Source organism: Peromyscus leucopus, chromosome 4 (genome assembly GCF_004664715.2).
Source record: "Peromyscus leucopus breed LL Stock chromosome 4, UCI_PerLeu_2.1, whole genome shotgun sequence".
In the NCBI taxonomy this organism is placed as follows: domain Eukaryota; kingdom Metazoa; phylum Chordata; class Mammalia; order Rodentia; family Cricetidae; genus Peromyscus; species Peromyscus leucopus.
This window is the reverse complement of record NC_051066.1, coordinates 130,755,520-130,779,340: the sequence shown is the minus strand read 5'-3', so window position 1 is coordinate 130,779,340 and position 23,821 is coordinate 130,755,520. Positions and strand designations below refer to the sequence as shown.

The 23,821-nt window shown below is 44.6% G+C and overlaps 1 protein-coding gene across 5 annotated transcripts in view; it reads right to left on the bottom strand.

Moving 5' to 3' along the window:
- Positions 1–6,224: 6,224 nt before the first annotated feature.
- The window catches only part of Cbfa2t2 (CBFA2/RUNX1 partner transcriptional co-repressor 2), a 98,569-nt gene continuing 80,972 nt past the window's right edge, over positions 6,225–23,821 (bottom strand). For 3 of the 5 annotated variants that reach the window (XM_028888985.2, XM_028888989.2, XM_037205333.1), the window contains 4 exons: positions 21,886–22,081; positions 15,985–16,053; positions 11,848–12,038; positions 6,225–7,336 (listed from right to left, as the gene is read on the bottom strand). In XM_028888985.2, the coding sequence (XP_028744818.1) occupies positions 7,040–7,336; positions 11,848–12,038; positions 15,985–16,053; positions 21,886–22,081 (753 nt within the window). In that variant the 3' untranslated portion in view covers positions 6,225–7,039. Of the gene's footprint in view, positions 7,337–11,667; positions 12,039–15,984; positions 16,054–21,885; positions 22,082–23,821 lie in introns of those variants that run through there. The other 2 variants (XM_028888984.2, XM_028888990.2) reach the window with 2 other exon arrangements.

Below are 23,821 nucleotides of genomic sequence, written 5' to 3'. Positions count from 1 at the left end.
CTTTAATTCCAGCACTTGGGAGGCAGAGGGAGCAGGTCAATCTCCATGAGTTCAAGGCTAGCCTGGTCTACAAAGTGAGTTCCAGGGGAGCTGGAACTGCACAGAGAAACCCTGTCTTGGAAAAAAGTGTGTGTGTTGCTGCGGGCCACAGGAATATCATAAGAACTCAGCTGGTTATGGCAAAGTCACTACCTGGAGGAATCAGGGAATTCCTCCAGAGGAAGCCAAATCCCAAGGAGTTTTTGGTGTTACTTGGCTTGTTATATATCAGCTGTATTCTGTTATGAAAATCATGTGTGCCTTCATAGCTTTCCCAATTGACTTTTCCCTAAGAAGGGCTAACAATGTGGACTGATCACTCTCTAGACATACACATTCCAGGCATTTGGAGAACAGCCTCAGGAAAGGCTTTCTCTGGAATCAGATATCTCCCCTAGCCACTTTCAAGGACTAAAGGAGACATCACCCAGGTGGTCACCCAATTTCCGAGGATTAACAGTGATAACAACCCACAGGCAAGTCTCCTGACTTAAGGTAAATTCCACAAGGGGACACCGCCTAGGTCAGGTAGACATTAAGTAATAGCTTTACACAATTTAGCTCAGACCCCTCCTTTCTTACAGCCTTACTAACTTTATAGACCTCTAACTACTTACCTAACCACTTCTAGGAATATTTAGATAAACTTCTGTGCTAACAGCTATGCTCAGCCAGAACTCCCAGTTCAAGCCTCCCTGTAATTATCATTATTGGTAGCATCCGGCCAGGTCCATCATCGGATGGAGGAAAGTACCTTATCAGAGATACCTCTGTACTCTCTAAGAACAGACTTAAGCATCCAGGCTACCTGTTTGAGAAGGCCTGGCGGATGTGCCAATTAAGCCTTACTTCCTCTTTTCCCAAACCTTACCACCAGTTCCAGATCTCCCTTTAACTATCACCAGAGGCATCTAGCTGTACACAGGTTGCCTAGCGACTGAGCACACTTTCCCCCACCCTGCAGAAAAATGGCAGATAGCTTGGACAGACAGGAGCTATAGGAAAAAAGAAGACAGTTTTATTTCTCCCATTGACCTAGCAACTTATAGATTCTTAACACTTTCTACCAACCACGTTTAAGATTATAGTTGAGCACATAAGAACCCTCTTCTTAGATATTACCTGAATTTAGCCTTTAGTTAATTCATTTCCCCATTGGTCACTTCCCTTTGGGGTTGCAAATGATAATTAACGGTTATTGCCTCCGTGTGTGATTCTTATCACCCCTCCATTTAACCCTGGAAGCCTGGTTTTGCACTGCTAAGGGAATACTGCTTGTAAGTGTATATATACCAGGACTTTCAGGGCACGTGAGGACAGAGAAGAGAATGGAAGAACTAGATGGGTAAGAACTTGAGAGGAACGAACTGAGATGGGTAAGAACTAGATTGAAGGGCTAAAAGAGAGGACTAGAGGAACGAGATGGAAGATGAGGAAGAGCCAGATGAGAGAGAAGGAGACGAGAGAGGAGCTGATAGCGGAAAGAACTAGATAGATGAGAACCTAGAAGGGACAGAACTAGATGAAGGAATTAAGATAGAACCTAGAGGGGACAATGGATAAATATAGAGAGAAATCAGGCAAGAAAGGAGCTAGACATGAGAACAGAACTGAAGCTGTGTATAAAGGATGTTATGCCAGAGGAATTAAAGCAAGTGGACTATAGAACTCGGTGTGCTGAGATTATATTTCCTGCTAATAGTCCTCGCCGTTAGTAGTTCTCTCTCCTGAACCCCTGGGATGTATAATATTAAGGCTGGTCCCTCTAATATTATACAAGAGTGTGTGTGGGAACAGATGGACAGAGACAGACTCAGAAAAGGTTGAAGCCCAGAAAAAGACAAAAGCAGCTAGAGAATTACCCTGGATAGGAATCAGTTTTGATGGCAGCAGAAGCAGCAGGCACCATTTTGTCCTCCAGAGGGCACCTGATACCAAACAATGAAGCTGAATGAGACTTGGAGGTAAAGTATTGCCTCAAATTACAGCATCAGTGAAATTAAGAATTAATGCTAGCGGGCTGGAGAGATGGCTCAGAGGTTAAGAACACTGGTTGTTCTTCCAGAGGTCCTGAGTTCAATTCCCAGCACCCATATGGTGGCTCACAACCATCTGTAATGAGATCTGGCCTGCAGGGATACATACAAACAGAACACTGTATAAATATATATATATATATATATATATATATATATATATATATATATATATATAATAAATCTTTAAAAAAAAGAATGAATGCTAGCACAGAAAGGACATATATTAATGTTGAAACTTTGCAAGGAAGAAACAAAAGTTACCAGGAAAAAATGCACCCTAAGCCCATTCTGTGGCTGAATGTTCTTATAAAATCACTTGGTGGAGGAGAGCATTAAGAACCAAAGATACCTGTACACTACTGCTGGACTCAACTGCAACCAGTATGGTCGCTTAGGGCCTTCCTGGGAGAGAAGATGGCTGCAAGAGGCTTCATGGGAGGGGCTAACTGCAAGCCCGACTCCTTAGAAGGCCACGGCCTTCCTGATTTGCCCAATCCCATGCTCTTTTGGCCATAGCCCAACTGCCCCTTCACCAAAGACCTGGGGGTGGGAGAGGGAAGAGAGAGTGTGTGTGTGTTTGACAATACCAAGGCCTGCGGCAGGCTGCTTGGCACACACAGTCACCACTATACTATCTTGCCCAGGCCCAGTCCAGCCTGAGTCAGAAAAGGAATATAGCATTTTTATTCACTACTTTAAGTAGAACAAACTAAATACGTATTTAACAGTTTTGGTTCATTTATACAGTACATTAAATAAGTTATGCACAGAGTTAAGTAACAAAAGTTCCTATTGAGTCAAATGACAAAGCACAGAAAAACCAGACTCAAATGTGTCCTGCAGGTGGCTTCACATTCATCACCCACCTCTGCAAACCATGCTTGAAGGCTTGGCTTTCTATTTACATTATTGGTTTTCTGTAGGGATGGCGCCGTTGTAGCCTCATCAGGAACTTGGAAAGCCACAGGAATGGAATGAAGGCCTTGTATCAAACAGCCCTTTCAGCCATTCCCCGGACAACTGTTGCAGCTTCTCCCTGGCAACTACAAGGCAGGGACTGGGCTGTCCCTGACAGACACCAGCTGCACATGCCCTATTTGGTATAAGCACTGACAGTTTACACTGGGCATCTGGGGGCCGGATAAGATGTGGTCTGAGTGGGAAACATCACCTCCTGGGCTGTGGAAGGAGAGCTGGGAGGGGCGAATCATCACCTACCACCTCAACCTCCTCCTGGTTCACACTTACTCCATCATCTTTGGAAATGGGTGTCAACACATAAGACAGAAGCAGGTAGTTCAGCATTTTGGCTTTACAAGGAATATACTTGAGTGGGCAGGATCTGCTCAGCAGCTGCCGGGTCAAGGATCTTCCACAGCTGGCCACCTGGCCCACAATGGCCAGCTCAGCTCCTTCTGGTTTTTCTCACATTTGGTTCAAACATGCCACCACCCAGTTCTCTGCAAACAGCTAGCATTAATCAAAGCACACTGGCTTGGTCTCCTGTGCCAGGAGCCTGGAAACCTTGGTTCTAGTCCAGTTCTGAAGAAAGCCTCAAGATGTGTCCTATTTGTAATGGTTTATTCAACCCAAGATCCCATCTGCAGTTTCCAGGACGATGGCCATCTGCTCATTCCTTACACTCCAGGGAGAACCCACTACCATACACAGTTCTGAGTCCTCACATACTTGCTGAGATAGCTTCCAGAATCACTCAGGAAAATGTCCTCACATTCTATAAGCAGGTACGGGCCACTTCATCTTTTAGGACAGGGATATACAAACTAAAATGTAGATATCCTCTCTGGAAGCTAAAGATACTAGCTAGAGTGGACATCAAGATGTGAATCACTTCTGGGGGATCAAATGGGTAAGAGTCTACACTGCAGAAGAGCCAATGCCCTGAGCAGACGGGGGGGGGGCCCCCCCGCGCGGCACCAAGGCAATGTTGTTTCCACACAGATAGATGGCAGCATGTGACTTAGTGCCTCAGGGAAAAACCACTCAGCCTGTGCCCTTACCACCACCTGTCGGCATGAGCCAATCTGATGGAGCTGCTGCAGGGACCCTTCGTCAATGTGTCTTCTTGTTGAGATAGGTCTTAGGTAACTCAGGCTGGCCTTGGAATTGCTATGTAGCTAAGGATGACCTTAAACTTCTGGTCCTCCTGCTTCCACCTCCCAAATGCTGAGATTACAGATATGCACCACCATGGCCGGCTTATGTCATACTGGGAATCAGATCCAGGACTTCTGCATGCTAGCCACATTACCAAATATGCCACATCTCAACCTAGCTTCCACGGTGTCCTACCTACCAAGTCTTCACCATTGGCTGGAGTGAGAAATGATTGTGTAACTCCAGTCTGGCTACCTTTTGGTGTTGTCTGGTTCCTGCAATTTTATCTCACTTGGTAAAGGATGATAAAGTTCTGATCTTTTTTGTTCCCCAAATAGTTACTGCAGAAGCCAGACCTCTGAGTAGACTGACTTAGCTGTTTCCTCTTTTCTGTCTTAGTGGGATGAATGGAAGCTTTATGTTCACTTGCAGCCTAGCAACGGGTCATATTAGCAGACTAGAAATGAAGTGGGGAGCCAGGACTCACTCATGTAACTCCAGCTCCTACCCCAGATGCTGCTACTCCTCCTGACTAGGAAGGAATTGGAGAATTGCAGAAAGGAACTCCTTGACTCTGAAAAGCAAGTCCTAAGCAGATGCCACTTAAGAGTGATGCTGACCAGAGTCAAGACAGTGACAGGTCTGAGAACTGTGAACTATATAGGGTCAAGTATTGTCTAGGTCAACAGACAAACCTAGGCAGGGCACAGAAGCCACGCAGTCCCTAAACAGGACAGGAATATAGAAACTGAGAATCTGTCAGGACAACCATGTAGCCCGCGAAAGTATGCCAGGCTCTCACCCCAAACCTTTGCTGTAGAAACTGATCTCCAACCTGGTAAGAAGTAGTATGCTGGGTCCAGCTCTTTATTCTAACTATCTGGAGTGGTCCTGTGGCCGCAAGATTTTAACTTGGGTGTTCATCCAATTTACTAATGAATAATGGACCCAGGGCACACCAGGAGACATTCTCAGACTCCCAGAAGCCTGGGATCTTCTCATGACACAGCCCCGACTCCACCTAGAAAATCAAAGTTGTCCCCAGTAGCTAGGATACTATAACAGCAGGCTGATGGGGATGTGGCCAGGGAGGCCAGGCTGTACTAGGCTGTCTGACAAGCAGTGGGTCTTGGGTATTCTATGCTGAAACATGATTTTAAAGGTCTAAGTCTTTCTAAGACTGAAAATCCTTGTTCAAATAAGGTAGGGACTCAAAAATCTTAATTCTTTTTCTTTTTCTTTTTTTTTGAGACGAGGTTTCTCTGTGTAGCCCTAACTATCCTGGAACTAGCTCTGTAGACCAGGCTGGCCTCAAACTCAGAGATCCACCTGCCTCTGCCTCCCAAGTGCTGGGATTGAAGGTGTGTGTCACCACCGCCCTGCAGGGACTCAAAAATCTTAAAATCAGTTGTAACTGTATGCAAGGACAATGCCATCCATGCCTTTATGGGGCAAGGGCTAGTATTCAGGCTTGGTCATTGTACAGAAGGTGACCACAGCTTCCAAAAGCCAACAGGATCAAGTCAATGACTCATCCCAATTGACTGTACAGGGCAAGAGGATGCTGGAGGACAATGAGTGGTAGGGGCAAGGTCCTCGGGCTCCTAACAAAACTCAAATGGCAGTACTTAGCCTGATAAATAGGGTACAGATGATGTTCTATTTGGAGAATCAGGTTTTTGGAAAAAATCCCTGAAGATGGGAAAAAAAACCAGTCAGGCTTTTCAAAATGGTTCCCACACTTCACAAACTCTTTCTGAGCTGTGAGGGATGCTATCAAACACATAACACAGAAAAAGGAGGCTGAGAATGTTCACCTGATAATGAACCCATGAAGGGTGTAATGCCACAAAACCAGGTGTGATAATCCCACCAGGGTCAGGAGCACTACTCAAACTGTAGCCTGACAGGTGCCAAACAGAACCCATGGGCAAGAGATACCCCAGTGATACAGACATGCACAGTCTGAGAGAGCAAAGGACACACAGAACAAGACGACTGTTCGAACAGTCAAGCAGCAGCAGAGAGTTTTGCATTTCCAAGAGGTGATGCACTCAATAGTTTAGTTTGGCCAACATGCTCAGAGAAAAGACTAACACAATGGTTTCATCCTCTTTCAGACCAATCCATGCGATGGAGATTATTTTTTGCACAAGCAAAATCAAGTGAAACACAGGAGTTGGAGGATGGGTTCCAAACTAATGGAGCTGGCCAGGTTGGAAAATCTTGTCCAGAATGATCTATGATGCTTGGGGAAGACTGCTTTAATTTATTACCATTGCTAGAGACTTTACTGAAGTGGTGGCTTCTTTGTGGCATGTCTGAGTGGCTCAGGAAGGAGTCCTGAGTACTGCTTTTTGGCTACTCGAGTCTGTTAGACCAATCAGTGTCTTTGAGGGTGGAGATGAGGCTCAAGAAACTGGAGGCAGGGGGAGGAAAGGTCTCCTCCCTTAGCCTGCTGCTGGCCTTCAGGCCTCTACTATGGATGGTATGGGGCACAGGTGCCTGGTGGGACACTAGAGACAATCTGCTGATGCAAGGAGTCAGAGGAAGCTGGTGGTCTACACTAGGAAGGGCCGGCTATGCCAGTTTTAGCTGGAAGAGAAACATCAGGAAAGCCATGGAGGAGGCAGCTCGAGCTACTTCCTATGTGCAGAGACTGACACACTAGTTCTCCCACGGACACGTGGCCAATCCTAGAGAAGCTGTGGAGAGCCTCCTGGATGCTTCCTGCCAATCCATTTCTTGCTGATGACTCAATGGCTACTTGTTCTAATTGCCAGCTCCCCGGAGCGAGCATTCTGCCATGTGGAGTGGTCATCAGGGCGGGCGGAGTCCGTGGCTCAGAGTCCATTGGCATCGATGGCTGTCACAGAGGCAGGTGTTGAGGACCGTGAGGTGGTGGCTGAGGTCTTGTCCAGGGCTGGGCTGGGCACACTGCAGTCAGCAGACCTGGCTGAGCCCCGCCCTCCGGGGAGCAGTGGCCGGCTCTGGCTGTGGGGACTGTGGCCGTGCAGACTCTGGCCACAGAGGCGGTGGTGACGCTCCCAGTCCTTGTGCTGGCAGAAGGACCCACAGTAGCGTGCAATATTGCAGCCACTGCAGGTCTCACTGGCTTTTCGGCCACAGTTCCAGCAGTTCTGCAAGACACAGGCATGAGTTAGTGGCTGTTGACATCTTGAGGGGCAGGCTGGCCACTGTCACTTGTCATCTGTATGGTAGAGCAAGGGCCGTGGAGCTACACACCTGTGGCTGAGTCCTCTGAGGATGACCTTGAACTCCTGATCCTCCTGCTTCTCCCTCCCAAATGCCAGGATCATGGGCACATGTCCCCTGTCCCAGGTCTCACAACTATCTTCTGAAGACCATACATCCACATAGGAAGCTTGAACAACAATTTTCTATAGCAACCAACGGAGGAACCATCTTCACCATTTTTACTGACAATTTTTTATCCCCCCCACTCAAAAAAAAAAAAAAAAAAAAAAAAAACAGGGCTTCTCTGTGTAGCCCTGGCTGTCCTGGAACTCTGTAGACCAGGCTGGCCTCGAACTCACGGAGATCCATGTACACCTGCCTCTTGAGTGCTGGGATTAAAGGTGTGCACCACCACCCCTGGCTACCTTTTGATCTTTTAACAAAGCCTTTGAAAGGACTCTAGGAACACTGAGACTTCTCCCAAAGTTACCTGCCAGGGAAGCAGGATGGATGAAGAGGGAGGTGGCTGCGCTACTGCTTCCTTTGTCCTCTGCCTATTTCCTCCGCTGTCCTGTCACACTGCAGATGGCTGAGGGAAACTGGAGTCTGGTGTCAAGGCCACTCAACACTGAGGTACCTCAAGTGGAGCTCAGGGAGCTTTCTTACTGCTTGCTACCTTCAGTTAGAGTGGGACAAATACTCCTGAGGCTCAGCAGAAAGTGAAGAAGAGTAATTCTATCAAAGAACATAAGAGCTAACGGTGAGGTCAGGACAGTCGCTGAGTCACTGAACACATAACTCAGCATCACCTCTAGATGGCTGGGAGCAAAGACAGCATTAAAAACAAAACAAACAAAAAACCTACCCCTGTGTAGCCCCACCACTGACTCCTAAGTCCTTTGCTACCTCTGGGAGGAAGCCACTAGTCACCTGTGAATATCCTACACCCGAAAACTCCCAGGACACACTGGTAAAAGAAAAGTGTTTTTGTTTGTTTGTTTGTTTGTTTAAAGATTCTAGTCCGGGGTTTGGGGATTTAGCTCAGTGGTAGAGCGCTTTCCTAGCAAGCGCAAGGCCCTAGGTTCAGTCCTCAGCCCTGGGGTGGGTGTGATTCTGGTCTGGTAAAGCTATCAAGGACTTAGCAACTAGCTAGCCTTCTTGCCTGTAAGGACATCAAAATGGCAGAAGCCCATCTCAAAGCATGGCTACAGCACTGGCTAGAAGAAAGACAGCCTTCTTACTAAAATCAGGATGCTTGACCAGAATACAAAACAGGCTACTGGTTCCTTCCCAGCACTGTAAGATAGAAAACTGAGACCCAGATGTACTAAGGCCAGAATGTCATCAAAGGGCTGGCTATTCACAGCCTAGAGCCTGCGTTTCCTGAGCCTGAGGTACTCCATATACAGACTTACTTCAAAGTACATCAGAAAAGACTACAGATCCCTTCTAACTCAGGCTTCTTGTGAAATGTACTATACTGGCCGATACCACCAGCATCAGAGGACAGAAATAGAGAATGGACATAATTGTTACGTTACATTTACACATTTTCAGGCACAATGTCTGATGGGCTGCCAAGGAGTGATACCTCAACAAATTAATGGCACTTGTGAGGAAAAAGCCAGGAGCTGCCTATACAGGTTGCTACTGTAGGCTGCCTCTCCCTCAAGGTGTCTTCAAGGACATCTAAGAACCAGGTCAGAGCACCAAGCCACCAACATTTCCATCTTGGCTGCCATTACTTAACAATATCTTCATGCTGCATAAAATAGAGTAGAATAAAGTAAGTATCCTCCAGAGACCGGCTCCTCGTATGCAGGGATAATACAGTTAGTGTGGGGAACTTGGGCAAAGGAGTGGCCCAGGCCTGTGGTTCCAGCTACTTCGGAGGCTAAGATTTAATTTGAGACCAGCCTGGGCAATACGGTGAGGCAACTTGTTGAAACAAAACAAAGGGTTTAAGCTAGGCTTAGTGGTGCCTGCCTACAATCCCTGCATTTGGGAGGTGGAAGCAGGGGCCATAGGAGCTCCAAGGAAGCCTTGGCTGTCCAGTGAATTCAAGGCCAGTCAACTATGAGACCCTATCTCAAGAACAACCCTGGGCCCAAATAAAAACAAATTGCTTACTGTTTAATCACTCTTCAAATTAGCATTCCTAAAAACCTGAGCCGTAGACCTGGCTCTTCTGTGGTTATTGTGGGAAGGTCATAAACCTCCTGAGTTACTGGTTACACAAGTCAGGACTGTGATTTGGATCTCTTTTGTTAAGCAGAGGCCAATGGTTATGTCAGCATCTCAGGTAAGCTCTATCAGAATTACCTGGGGCTTATCAAAAGCCTTGGATCCCAACTCAGAACTCCTGGCAGCCCTGGCCCACAGGAGAAAGGGTTCTCCACTTTATGGTTCATTGCTAATTTATTGTATTTGCCAGAAAAATTGGAGTTGGGGACGAAACATGTTTTGTTAGAGAGATAAGATGATACTCTTTTTGGCCCTCCATCCCAGGCAGGTGCTGGGCAGTGGCGGCGCACGCCTTTGATCCCAGCACTCAGGAGGCAGAGGCAGGTGGACCTCCGTGAGTTAAAAGCCAGCCTGTCTAGAGAGCAAGTTCCAGGACAGCCAAGGTAAACACACACACACACACACACACACACACACACACACACACACACACACACACAAAACCTGTCTCAGGAAAAACAAACAAACAGACAGACAGACAGACAGAACCACCCCAGGCAGAAAAGCAGTGTAGGCCTAGGGCAATGCTGCCAAGAGCAGGCCCCGCTATAGTTTACACACCACTGAAGAGCATCACACTGTCAACTCAGGTTACGGTCCCAAAAGCTACCCGGCCAAAAGGACAGGGCAGTTGTACCCTCTGTACAGAAAACTGATTCCTAAATGATGACAAGTCAGTGTGAAGAGAGGGTGGGAGTAGCATGCTTCTCCTGTGCGGCACAGCATCTCACGAGATGGAGAAACCACTATTTATCCTGCAGGATTTTCTTAATGAATTGCAAGAGAATCAGCATTTCTGATCCATTGCAAACTCACCAAAGGCTTAAGATGTCTGTTCTTCCTTTTGAAATGCAAATCTGCCAGGATCCAAGCCGGCATGCATCTCATCTGTAGGCTACTTTTAGTTCGCTGCTTAAAATTATAGCTACTACAGTCTTATTCCTTATGTTTTAAGCCTAAAAAAATGACTAAAATGAGAAGGTTGGCATGATGGTGTACACCTGTAAATCACTGCACTTATGAGAGTTGGTGCAGAAGGATTGCTTTTAGTTCAAGAACAACCTGGATTACACAGTACCAGGCCAGACTGGGCTATATAGAAAGATCCTGTCTCAAAAATTTACTACCCTTACACACACACACACACACACACACACACACACACACAAAAAAAAAAAAAAAAAAAAAAAAGAAGGCTGAAGACTAAAATGAGAGTTACGACCTGGGAGTGGTGTACATCCTTGATCCCAACACTTGGAAGGCAGGCAGATCTCTGTGAGTTTGAGGCTAGCCTAAATAATCTACATAACAAGTTCCAAAACAGTCAGGGCTATAGAGAGAGAGACCTTGTCTCAAAAAAAAAAAAAAAAAACAACAAAAACACGACAGAAAAATTTCATTGAATTCAAATATGTTAGTGCTAGGGCTGAATGTATGCATCCATAGTCCCATCTCCTCTAGAGGCTGAGGCAGGTGGATACTGGCTTCAAAGGCAGCTTTATCAATTCAGTGAGACCATGTCTCAAAATAAAAACAATAAAAGAGGTAGCACACTTGCCGAACATGCCCATACCCATCAATTTAATACCCAGCACCAGGGGATGGGCGGCAGGTGGGGTATGACTGGGACTGTCACAATGTTTCTGCCTTTCCGGTTTTTTTCTTCTTTGTGACCTGTCTTCCCTTATGTGTACCAGGATAACCTTGAACTCTAAATCCTCTGGCCTAGGTCTCCCAAACGCTAGGATTACAGGTGTGTGACATCATGCCCAGTTACTATTTTTCATTGTATTGAAGCATCACTGAGTCTTGAGCCCTGGATAGGGCATTTAGGCGATCTACATTCTCTGCCACTTCTGTAACTGAGAATCAACATCTCCCTAATGAGATTACTGTGAGGATTAAAAGGTGTATACATACATAGCCAGGTCTCCTTCCACACACAGTGAAACCACCACAGCTATAATTGGGACAAATCTGCCTTCATAAAAGTTAAAGCAATATACTGTGTGTATGTGATAGACTATAATGAATCCAAAAAAGTGATTTATTATTTTGATATATCTTAAAGCAAGGGAAAAAGTCTCCTGGTATTGGCTAAACATCCCATCATCTAGTGGACTCTTCCTACCCAGCACCTCAGTGATAAGCAGTGAGCTTGCTCCCCTTCAGCCTCCCAGCCCAGCCTATAGCCCAGCCTAGCTCTGACCTCTGTGGACTCTTCTTGCTCATTGATGACCAGGAAAGCATCTTCTGCAGCCTGCCTTTTGACATCTGCTATGGTTTGCTCCATTCGAGCCCTCTCCGTTGCAATCACTTCAAAAGCTTTTTGCTCCGCCTCAGCTACAGCCTTCTGCACCTCTGACATGGCCTGAATCTTCACCTTATTCACAGCTTCTTCTGGAAGAAAGCAACAGTAAAATCAACTGGCAGAGAAATCATTTTCCCTCCCAACCTACAACATTGAGGGTAGGGGGGTTCAAGGAAGTAGGGTTTAATAGGTTCTCACTCTATATCCTAGGCTAGCCTCAAACTTGTGGCAATCCTCCTGCTTCTGCTTCCTGAGCAGTGAGATTATAGGCATGTGCCAACACACTTAGCTAAACACAGTGTTTCTAAGGAAACACAGTGAAGATAAGATGGGCAGGAATGAACACGAAACACATATTTACATTATATTCTTACAAGAGCCACCCAGTGATACAACTGCTAGGTACACATAGAAGTAGATGCTGTGTTAAGGCTGGGAATACACAAGTGAGTAGACACCACCATCTACTTTCCTGTATGTGATCAAGTACCCCAGTGGCTTAGGTGCCATCTCACACGTCAAAAGAGACCAGACTTTCAAGGAGAAAGGTGGTCAACTCTACAAGGGGCAAGAGAGGATCCAAATATATCTTGAATATCGTATTTTCTAAAGGAAATGTGAACTTCTATACGAGGAGATAATAAGAAAGCAACTGGGAAGCTGGGTGTGGCTCAGCTGAGAAAAGAGGCTCTTAATTTGTAAAGGGTACCTAGGAGGTGAGGAGTCAGGGTAGTCTGGGTGTGTGGTAAAGGAAAACAGTGGCCTCACTTCACGCAATGAAATGTGCATACAAAAGGAGTGGGTAGGTGCCTGGAGGCATCCAGGCAAAAACAAGGGGACATCTGGACTGCCTGGTCAAGATTCCCCCTCCTCTGACTCACCTTGCTTGGTTTGTTTAGGAAGACACTCCAACTGACATGAGATTTAGCCCAGAGAATATGAGTGTAAAACATCTCTTTGGAGTCCACAAGGAAACACAACCCAGACCCTAAGGGGATCCCTAACAGCTTGGTTCTTTCATAGAGTACAGGCTCAAAGGAGCATTAAACTGTTCTAGATGCTGTTACAACTTCCTAAAGAACTAATCCATCCTTAAGAAAGTCCTCACCCACAGGTCAAAGACTCCAGAATTCCCTATTTCAAACATCTACACATGCCCACTGCATAGCCTGGGTTATACAGAGAAACCCTGTTTCGAAAAACCAAACCAAAACCCAAACCTTGTCTTGAAAAACCAAAACCAAAACAAAACTCTTGTATAATATTAGAAGAACCAGCCTTAATATTATACATCCCAGGGGCTCAGGAGAGAGAACTACTGACGGCAAGGACTATTAGCAGGAAATATAATCTCAGCACACCGAGTTCTATAGTCCACTTGCTTTAATTCCTCTGGCATAACATCCTTTATACACAGCTTCAGTTCTGTTCTCATGTCTAGCTCCTTTCTTGCCTGATTTCTCTATATTTATCCATTGTCCCTTCTAGGTTCTATCTTAATTCCTTCATCTAGTTCTGCCCCTTCTAGGTTCTCATCCATCTTGTTCCTTCCCATATCATCTCCTCTCCCGTCTCCTCTCTCCTCTTCTCGTTCTACCTCATCTTGTTCTTCCTCATCTTCCATCTCGTTCCTCTTGTCCTCTCTTCTAGCCCTTCAAATCTAGTTCTTCCCCATCTCAGTTCGTTCCTCTCAAGTTCTTACCCATCTAGTTCTTCCATTCTCTTCTCTGTCCTCACGTGCCCTGAAAGTCCTGGTATATATACACTTACAAGCAGTATTCCCTTAGCAGTGCAAAACCAGGCTTCCAGGGTTAAATGGAGGGGTGATAAGAATCACACACGGAGGCAATAACCGTTAATTATCATTTGCAACCCCAAAGGGAAGTGACCAATGGGGAAATGAATTAACTAAAGGCTAAATTCAGGTAATATCTAAGAAGAGGGTTCTTATGTGCTCAACTATAATCTTAAACGTGGTTGGTAGAAAGTGTTAAGAATCTATAAGTTGCTAGGTCAATGGGAGAAATAAAACTGTCTTCTTTTTTCCTATAGCTCCTGTCTGTCCAAGCTATCTGCCATTTTTCTGCAGGGTGGGGGAAAGTGTGCTCAGTCGCTAGGCAACCTGTGTACAGCTAGATGCCTCTGGTGATAGTTAAAGGGAGATCTGGAACTGGTGGTAAGGTTTGGGAAAAGAGGAAGTAAGGCTTAATTGGCACATCCGCCAGGCCTTCTCAAACAGGTAGCCTGGATGCTTAAGTCTGTTCTTAGAGAGTACAGAGGTATCTCTGATAAGGTACTTTCCTCCATCCGATGATGGACCTGGCCGGATGCTACCAATAATGATAATTACAGGGAGGCTTGAACTGGGAGTTCTGGCTGAGCATAGCTGTTAGCACAGAAGTTTATCTAAATATTCCTAGAAGTGGTTAGGTAAGTAGTTAGAGGTCTATAAAGTTAGTAAGGTTGTAAGAAAGGAGGGGTCTGAGCTAAATTGTGTAAAGCTATTACTTAATGTCTACCTGACCTAGGCGGTGTCCCCTTGTGGAATTTACCTTAAGTCAGGAGACTCGCCTGTGGGTTGTTATCACTGTTAATCCTCGGAAATTGGGTGACCACCTGGGTGATGTCTCCTTTAGTCCTTGAAAGTGGCTAGGGGAGATATCTGATTCCAGAGAAAGCCTTTCCTGAGGCTGTTCTCCAAATGCCTGGAATGTGTATGTCTAGAGAGTGATCAGTCCACATTGTTAGCCCTTCTTAGGGAAAAGTCAGTTGGGAAAGCTATGAAGGCACACATGATTTTCATAACAGAATACAGCTGATATATAACAAGCCAAGTAACACCAAAAACTCCTTGGGATTTGGCTTCCTCTGGAGGAATTCCCTGATTCCTCCAGGTAGTGACTTTGCCATAACCAGCTGAGTTCTTATGATATTCCTGCGGCCCGCAGCACAAAACAAACAAAAAAGATTTATTTTTCTCATTTCTAAAAGTATTTCCAAACTGTTTTACATGGTAAAAATAACATCTGTTTTGGCATCAAATTATGAATTAACATGCCTATAATTTAGCTACTTTTGGAGCTAAGGAAGGATGATGTTCACTTCAAGGCCAGCCTTGTTAACTTAATGAAACCACGCCTTAAAAAAGAAAAAAAAGAACTATATGGTATGTACTAGAATATAGTTCAGAGGTAGGAGATCTGCTACCACACTCAAGAACCTGCATGTACTCACTGTTGGTAACTGTGTGGTGCTAGTGAAACCTAAGACAGTGAACACACGCTTAACCACAGAGCTGAAATCGCTTAGCCCTTGATTAGTCTTGGGTAAGCTAGAGACAGGCAAGGGGGAAGGAGCTGGGAAGACGACGGCTCGGCGGTTATGAGCACTCATGGCTCTTGCCGAGATCTATGGAGATGCTCAGTGGAGCCTGAGCTGCAAGCGTTAGACATGAATTTTGATCTGCAGAACCCACGTAAAGCCAGATGTGAAAGCATGCATCTAACAATCCCAGTATTCCCACAGAGAGATCCTAAGCGGAAAAACAATTCCCAGAAGCATCCTGGCCAGCTAGCCTGGTGTTCCAAACAGGAAACAAGAGCCAGGTTCAAAACAAGGTAGATGAAGGACTGATACTGAAGTTGCCCTCTGGCCTCCAAAATGTGCTACCCCAAACACAAGAAAACTTAAAAAGAAAATCAGAACCCAGCAAATGTAGTGGTAGTGTGAACACAGTATACTAGCAAAGAGACCAAGCAGAAATTAATTCAACTTCATGCTTCAATGGAAACCAGAAGGGCATGAAAAAGCCTAGAGGGACCCATTCCAAACTTCTGACCAGCCAAGGATCAGGCAGGCAGTTCAGTCCAGGAGATGTGCAGATCAGTCAGAGGGAGAATAGGAGAAGCCAATAATTCCACAAGGAGGACATTATGGACAATCAAAAGGCTGGTTACCAACCTTTCGCTAGTATATGGGTTCCCAGCTTGCATAAACTAGTGAGTACAGACAGCCTACCAGCAGACAGATACACACCTGTTTTCTTCCAAAACTCCACAGGTACATATCCTGTTCCTGGCCTACTGGTGAATTCCCGCTGAGAATCTACACAAGAGAGATAAAGAGCAAGGGGTCAGAAGCTGTCTTTAACCAGTATTCAAAACTTAAATTATTTGGAAACACATGAACTATGAAACAAAGGCTGAGGGGCCCCCAGCTGGATCAGGCCCTCTGAATAGCTGAGACAGTTGATTGGCTTGATCAGGTTGGGAGGCAACTAGGCAGTGGGGCCAAGTCCTGTGCTCATTGCATGAGTTGGCTATTGGAAACCTGGAGCTTATGATGCAGGGACATTTGGCTCAGTCTGGGAGGAAGGGACTGGACCTGCCTGGACTGAGTCTACCAGGTTGAGCACAGTCCTCAGGGGAGGATTTGCCCTGGAGAAGGTGGGAATGGGGGGTGGGCTGGGGGTAAGGGGAGGAGGTGGGAGGGGGGAGAATAGGGGAATCCGTGGCTGTTATGTAGAACTGAATGGTATTGTAAAATAAAATAAATAAAATTTTTAAAAAAAACAAAAAACAAAAAAAACTTAAATTCTTATGTAGACTAGGCAAATGTTCTAACAATAATCCCTAACCCTGACACAAAATTTCTTTTTATCAGACTTCTCATTTACCACCTAGATCCAACATGTATGCTTGTTTAATGCAAAACATATTCAGAGTAAGAGCTAGTAGCTTCAAGAAGCCAGGTGGTGGTGGCGCTAGCCTTCAATCACAGCACTTGGTAGGTAGAGCCAGGTGAATCTCTGTGAGTTTGAGGCCAGCCAGGTGTACAGAGTGAGTTTCAGGGCAGTCTCCAAAGTTACACAGAGAAACCCTATCTCGAAAAACAAAACAAAACAAAAGAGCTAGCTTCAGATTATTAAACAGTATACTAAACTTTATATCTAAGAGGCAAGCATGAATTTTTTTGTGGTGTTGGGGATTAAACCTAGGCCCTTGTTCATGATAAATAAGTGCTCTACCAGTAGGTCACACAAAACTTGGGATATTATATACATGAATTCAGTGTATCTTGGCAAGGGATCAAGCCCCAGGCTAACCTTTGTTAACTTTAGACAAAATGTCCCTATGTTATTCAGGCTGCCCTTGAGTTTTGTAGCTCTGTATTATATGATCTGGGCTTTTTTGGGGTGGGGGATAAAATTTCAGTATGCTACAACTCAGGAGGGCCTTAAATTTAAAATCCTCCTGCCTCAGCTTCCAGAGTGCTATTACATATGACCTTTACATAGTGCAATTACTTGTTAAACATCATTTAACAGGGCATGGTAGTGCACACTTTCAATCCCAGCATGAAGGAGGGAGAGGCAGGCAAATCAATTTGAGTTTGAAGCCAGCCTGGGCTATATAACAAGTTCCAGACTAGCTAGAGCTACACAAAATCAAAACAAACAAAAATAGCACTTAAAAAAAAAAAATCACTTGGTCTACATAACAAGTTCTAGGCCAACCAGTGCTATACAACGAGGCCCTGTCACATGCATAAAAACGGTGTTAAGAGAGATGGCTCAATGAATAACCGCCTGCCATGAAAGCTTGATGAACCAAGTTAGATCACTGGAGCCCAAATAAAGGAGGGGAGAATCAACTCTCAAAAATTGTCCTTTGGGCCAGGCAGTGGTGGCGCATGCCTTTAATCCCAGCACTCAGAAGGCAGAGGCAGGCAGATCTTTATGAGTTCGAGGCCAGCCTGGGCTACAGAGTGAGTTCCAGGAAAGGCGCAAAGCTACACAGAGAAACCCTGTCTCGAAGAAGAAAAAAATTGACCTTCACAAGCTATGGCACATGCACCCCCCTCCCACCACACACACCAGACAGGCATATAAGCACGAACGCATTATGATTTTTAAAATAACAAAAAACGAAATAAAAAAAAAAAAGTTTCTGAGACAAGGTCTATGTAACTCTGAGTGTCCTAGAACTCTCTTCGTAGACTAGGTTGTCCTCTGCTGCCTCCAGAGTGCTGGGATTAAAGTTGTACACCATGTCAGCAAAAGACTTTCTTAAAGCAAACAATGCCCAATACACTCCAATGCACAGTTTAGTCCACATTATGAACTCTGCTTTTCTTCTAAAACTGACCCACACTGAAAGAAAAATAAACCCTATTATCTAGAAACACATTATTTAGCATGTTTAAATACTGTATGAGTATATATGCCCAATTCTTTCATTTAGGAGAGGTACTGCCACACATAACCTAGCCTGCCATTTTTATTTTTCTTTAAAAGACTTATATTTAGCCTGGTAGTGGTGGCACACACCTTTAATCCTAGTGCTCAGGAGGCAGAGGCAAGTGGATCTCTGTCAGTTCAAGCCCAGCCTGGCTGAGTTCTAGGACAGCCAAGGCCATACAGAGAAACCTTGTTTACAAAAAAACAAAACAAACAAAGATTTATATTAAATTTTCATTATGTATATGTTGTGGAATATTCTATTCCTTTACAACATGTGAAGATGAATCACTGTGATTGGTTTAATAAAAAGCTAATTGGTCAATAGTTAGGCAGGAGGTACAGCAGGGACTTCTGGACAGAGAGCACACTGGGAAGAAGGGTGGCAGGGTCACCAGCCTGGCAGAGAGGGTGCAAGACATGCAGAGGGACAGGTAAAAGCCACAAATCATGTGGCAACACACAGATGAATAGAAATGGGTTGATTTAAGTTATAAGAGCTAGTGGGACAAGCCTAAGCTACAGCCGAGTTTTTAAAATTAATAATAAGTCTTCATGTCATTACTGGGGAGCCAATGGTCCCAACCAGAAATTCCAACTACATGTCTATGAGTGTTGAGTCTGTATGAGTGCAGGTGCCTGCTTAAGTGAAATTCCCTGAGGCTGAAGTTACAAGTGGTTGTAAGCCATCTAAAGTCCTGCCCTCTAGAAGGTCATTTAGTGTTCTTAATTGCTGAGCTATCTCTCTGGCCCCTACCCTACCATTTTTTCTCTTCTCTCCCTCCCCTTCCTTTCAGACAGGGTTTTATGAAGTTCACAATAGCAATTAACTTACCAAATGTTGTAATTACAGGTGTGCACTAAGATCACACCTATTTTTTTGTGGTGCTAGGAACTAAACCCAGGACTTAGTACATGTTAAGTAAACATTGTCAACTAAGCTGTATCCCAGACAAATGATACAACAAGTTGACAGTGTTCTTAGAATCTTAATAGGAGACACTGGAATCCATGCAGCACTAAATGTACAATGACTAGGATTTATCAAATTATCTTCATTTTGAAAGGGAGGTGTTAGTCATGACTCTGACAGGTCATAAAAATAATAAGAACTGTCCCAGGCACATCAGACAATATGGTCATCCCCAGCTAGATCTGCAAGTTAGGGTGATTTGTACAGAGCAGTGACAGTTCACAGCAGTGTTTTAGTGAGTGCTTTTAGCCTGCACTCTGCCACCCCAGCTGTACACATGCACTCAGGGAAGGGATGTATGTGATTGTGGATGTCGATCCTCAGTCAAGAATCTCTAAGTTGCTTTAGGAAATATTTGTTAAGGGCTCATATTTGTAAGGGGGACCTGAGAATTAGCCTCACTTGTTTTTTCAAAGGTATGTGCGCAAGTGTAAGTTGTTTGTTTCCTGATATACCAGTTATCTCATATAAAATGGTGCCAATTGATAGCTGGCTCAAGAGCCATGCCTGTCAATGAAGAGAGAAAGTGTCAGCCCTTAGCTATTTAGGATAGGACACACATTATTAATTCTGGCATCTCCTCAAAATTTTCTTCCAGTCCTTTTGAGACTAACAGCTGTCTTCTATGAAAAATGCTAGCACTGTCATAAGAAAAAATTCATTCTCTTTGATGAACATTTGGGAACTTTAAGTGGGTGGGTGGAGAAAGAGTGTGATCACAGATGGCCTGTCATTCAGCTGTGCCTTTGGATAGGGCACCTTTTCAGCTTCGGGGAGAAAGTGATGGAACATTCTGGGCTTCCTGGATGTATCCTTGGGAAAAGAGCTACTCATCTCTGCTACATCAAGATGAACAACCAAGCTTTGCCTAAGCTAATCTTCTGAAGGCAGCCACCAGGAAGGGGAGGGTAATTGAGGGAAGAAAGCAAAGCGGGGTGAATACCATCAAGGAGTATGGTGAGTGCAACCATCAAAGTACCTATAGGGCTAGTTATGATAGTGACATCCCGAACTGGTACTCTTTTTGTCCTCCCTTACTGATCTCTTGTACTGCTGGGCTGAACCCAGGGCACTGCTCAAGGTAGGCAAGTACTCATCATTAAGCTACACCCTAGTCACCAAAGTTTAGATGTCCCATCTTTCTGGCTAATAACTCCTTCTCCACTGGGGCCATACAAGCCCGAGTTTCTCCTACTCTTGCTCTTGTCTTACCTCCTACCAACCTTTCTATATAGGGACCAGCCATAACAAAATCATAGGATTTACTAGGGCTGGTTGTTCATGCTGTAATCTCAGCAGAGGCAGAGCCGAAGCAAGTTTGGGGTCAGTGGAATTGTGATCCTAACTAGTCTTAATCAATGAAAACCCAGAGTCAGATATCGAGGGTGAAAGCTGAAAGATCAGAAAAGCAGAGGAACAGCCCCTAGAAACTTCTTACCTCTACAAATCCTCAGGCTGAATGGGGGTGATCCTATCTCTACCCACCCTATATTCCTATCTCCACCTCCCATGTGCTAGGATCAAGGGCATGAGCCACCACCGCCCAGCTCTACTTCTCTTTTAGACTGGTTCAATCTCATGTAGCCCAGGGTGGTCTTAAACTCCTCTTCTTCCTACTTCCTCCTCCCAAGTGCTGGAATTAAAGGTACAAACCACCACTGCCTGGCCCCTATGGTCTAGCTCCACCCTCTGATCTCCAGGCAAGCTTTATTTGTCAAAACACAAACAAAGTATCAGATAACAGTCAGCCTAGGTTATAGAGTGAGAACACATCTCAAAAACCAAACCCAGGAAACAAACAACACAACCAAACCCAACAATAACAAAACTGTTTGATTGTATCCTTGTCTGATAATATTATACTGATGGGTCTTGCTCTATCACCTAGAGAGGGAATACTGCAGAATAGAAAAAAACACTGATGAACACAGGCCCTCCTTGATTTCCCCATCCAGTCTACTGTAATTCAACTGCAATGATATAGCCATAAGGCACAGGACTCAGAAAGCAGTTTCCAAGTGTGGCAGGTCTAGTCCTGTGTTCTTTCCTCTAGACCTTTTGCTTTGCATCTCTTCATGTGTGTCCTTTGTAAACAGATAAACTTGCTTCCCTGAGTCTGTGAGCAGCTTGAGCAAATGAGTCAAAGCTAAAGAAGGAAATGTGGGAAGCATGGTTGATAGTCAGCAGGCCAGAACATGAATAAAGAACCTGGGGCCTGCAACTTGCATCTAATGTGGAGGGCAGGAGTCAGGAGAATGGTTCGATCCCTGGAAACCACATGGTGTATAAAGAATATTAAATACTGTAACTTGTCCTCTGACATCCCCCCAATGCACCAATTAAAAAAAAAAAAGTAATAAAGAGGATAGCAAGAAAGCTTAGTGGGTTAAGAGTACTTGCTACCAAACGTGGAGAACTAAGCTCACTTCCTAGAACTAAGATGGTGGGAGGAAGTAACCAACACCCTCCACAAACATGACACACAAACACACACACACACACACACACACACACACACACACACACACACAACTAAAAAATGTAGTTAGGCATGGTGGTGCACACCTTTAATCCCAGCACTTGGGAAATTGAGGACTGAGGCCAGCCTAAGCTACATAGTAAATTTTTAAAAATCAAACCAAACAATGCTACAGAACAAACAAAAATAATAAACTCAGATTAGATGTTTTAAGTGGAGTGAAAGGCTACCTCTCTCTGTCCTTACCATTGCTGAGGGAATCTGTGCTGCCGGGGCTGTGCTGTCTGGAGACCAGCTCAGTCCCAGTTTTCCTCATCTCCGTGTTTTCATTAAATCGCCTTTTCCAATAGTTGAGTTCTTCACGATCAGACTCCTGACAGCGTCTCAGAACCGCCATGGAACGCCTGGTTTTCTCTACCATTTCCATAATGCAGTTCAGGGCCTGAGCCAGAGAGAAAGTGAGGCACAGGTAAGAAATTTAAATAAGGAACAATGAAGATCAAGGATGGACAAACATCACAGACTCACAGATTCCGCCCCCACCCCCCCTCAGGGCTGAGGACCGGACCCAGGGCCTTCCACTGAGCTAAATCCCCAACCCTGTGGACTCACAGATTTTACAACTTTAGGAATAAAGTTTACGCTCAACGTCATCCTTTTTTAAAAATTTAACAACATTTTTTATTTATTTGTTTATTTGTTTATTATGTATAAAGTATTTTGTCTGCCTGTATGTCTGCCTACACACCAGAAGAGGGCACCAGATCAAATTACAGATGGTTGTGAGTCACCACGTGGTTGCTGGGAATTGAACTCAGGGCCTCTGGAAGAGCAGCCAGTGCTCTTAACCTCTGAGCCATCTCTCCAGCCCTTAAAGTCATTCTTATACCTTGTTTTTCCTTACTTTCTTTATTTTCTGTGTATGAGTGTTTTGTCCGCCTATGTGTTGCCCTCGGAGACCACAGGAGGGAATAGGATCTCCTGTTGTCACTGATGCTGTGGCTGCCATGTGGATGCTGAGAAGCACATCTGGATCCTCGGCAAGAGCAGCAAGGGCTCTTAACCACTGAGTCATCTCTACGATCCCTCATATATCTTGTTATTTTATAGAAACAGCTCTTTTTTCCTATCCATGGAGGTACTGGTTCTAGAACCCTCCGGGAACACTAAAAAAGTCACAAGTACTCCAATTCCCTTATATAAAATGTGTGGAATTTACATATAACCTGTGCACATCTACCCACATACTTATGTCACTTCTAGATTAAAGTACCTAATAATTTTTTTTTAAAAAAAAAAAAAAAAGGCCGGGCGTGGTGGCGCACGCCTTTAATCCCAGCACTCGGGAGGCAGAGCCAGGCGGATCTCTGTGAGTTCGAGGCCAGCCTGGGCTACCAAGTGAGCTCCAGGAAAGGCACAAAGCTACACAGAGAAACCCTGTCTCGAAAAAAAACCAAAAAAAAAAAAAAAAAAAAAAATAATAATAATAATAATAATAATAATAAAAGGACCTTCATACGTGACAGCAAAATGGCTCAGGAGATAAGGAGTACTTGCTGCCCTCTGGAATTCACAGGGTGGAAGGAGAGAATTGACTCCTGAAGGTAGTTCTCTGCCACATTTTCATTGTGGCACAACATACCACCACAACATACATACACAAAATAAGTATTTTTTACAAAAGAAAACTACTGGTCTGTAAGCTAACAGCTCAGTGAGTACAGGAACTTTTCACCAAGTCTGAGTACCTAGTATCATAAGAGAAAGCTAGATGTTTTTATAATAATACAATCTGGGGCTGTCTCTATGACAGACGCACGCATGCATACATGCACGAATGCACTACCCCCTAGGTAAGGGACCAGGGTCAAATGATAACGATGATAGTAACAATGACATTCACATCTGAGGTAAGCCACAATGTGCTATTTTAAAGTAGGTAGTACCTATTTTTAGAAAGAAGGGATGCTCTCCTCTGATGGGAAAGAGAACCTGAGTCTGTATCAGCAAACTAATTCTAATTTGGATTTTTCTAACTTTTCATGTGCCATACTCTATGTATTATTACAAATAACACCAGTCTTTCTTTCTTTTCTTTCTTTCTTTCTTTATTGTTTTTTTGTTTTTTTGGGACAGGGTTTCTCCTTGAACTCACAGAGATCTGCCTGGCTCTGCCTCACAA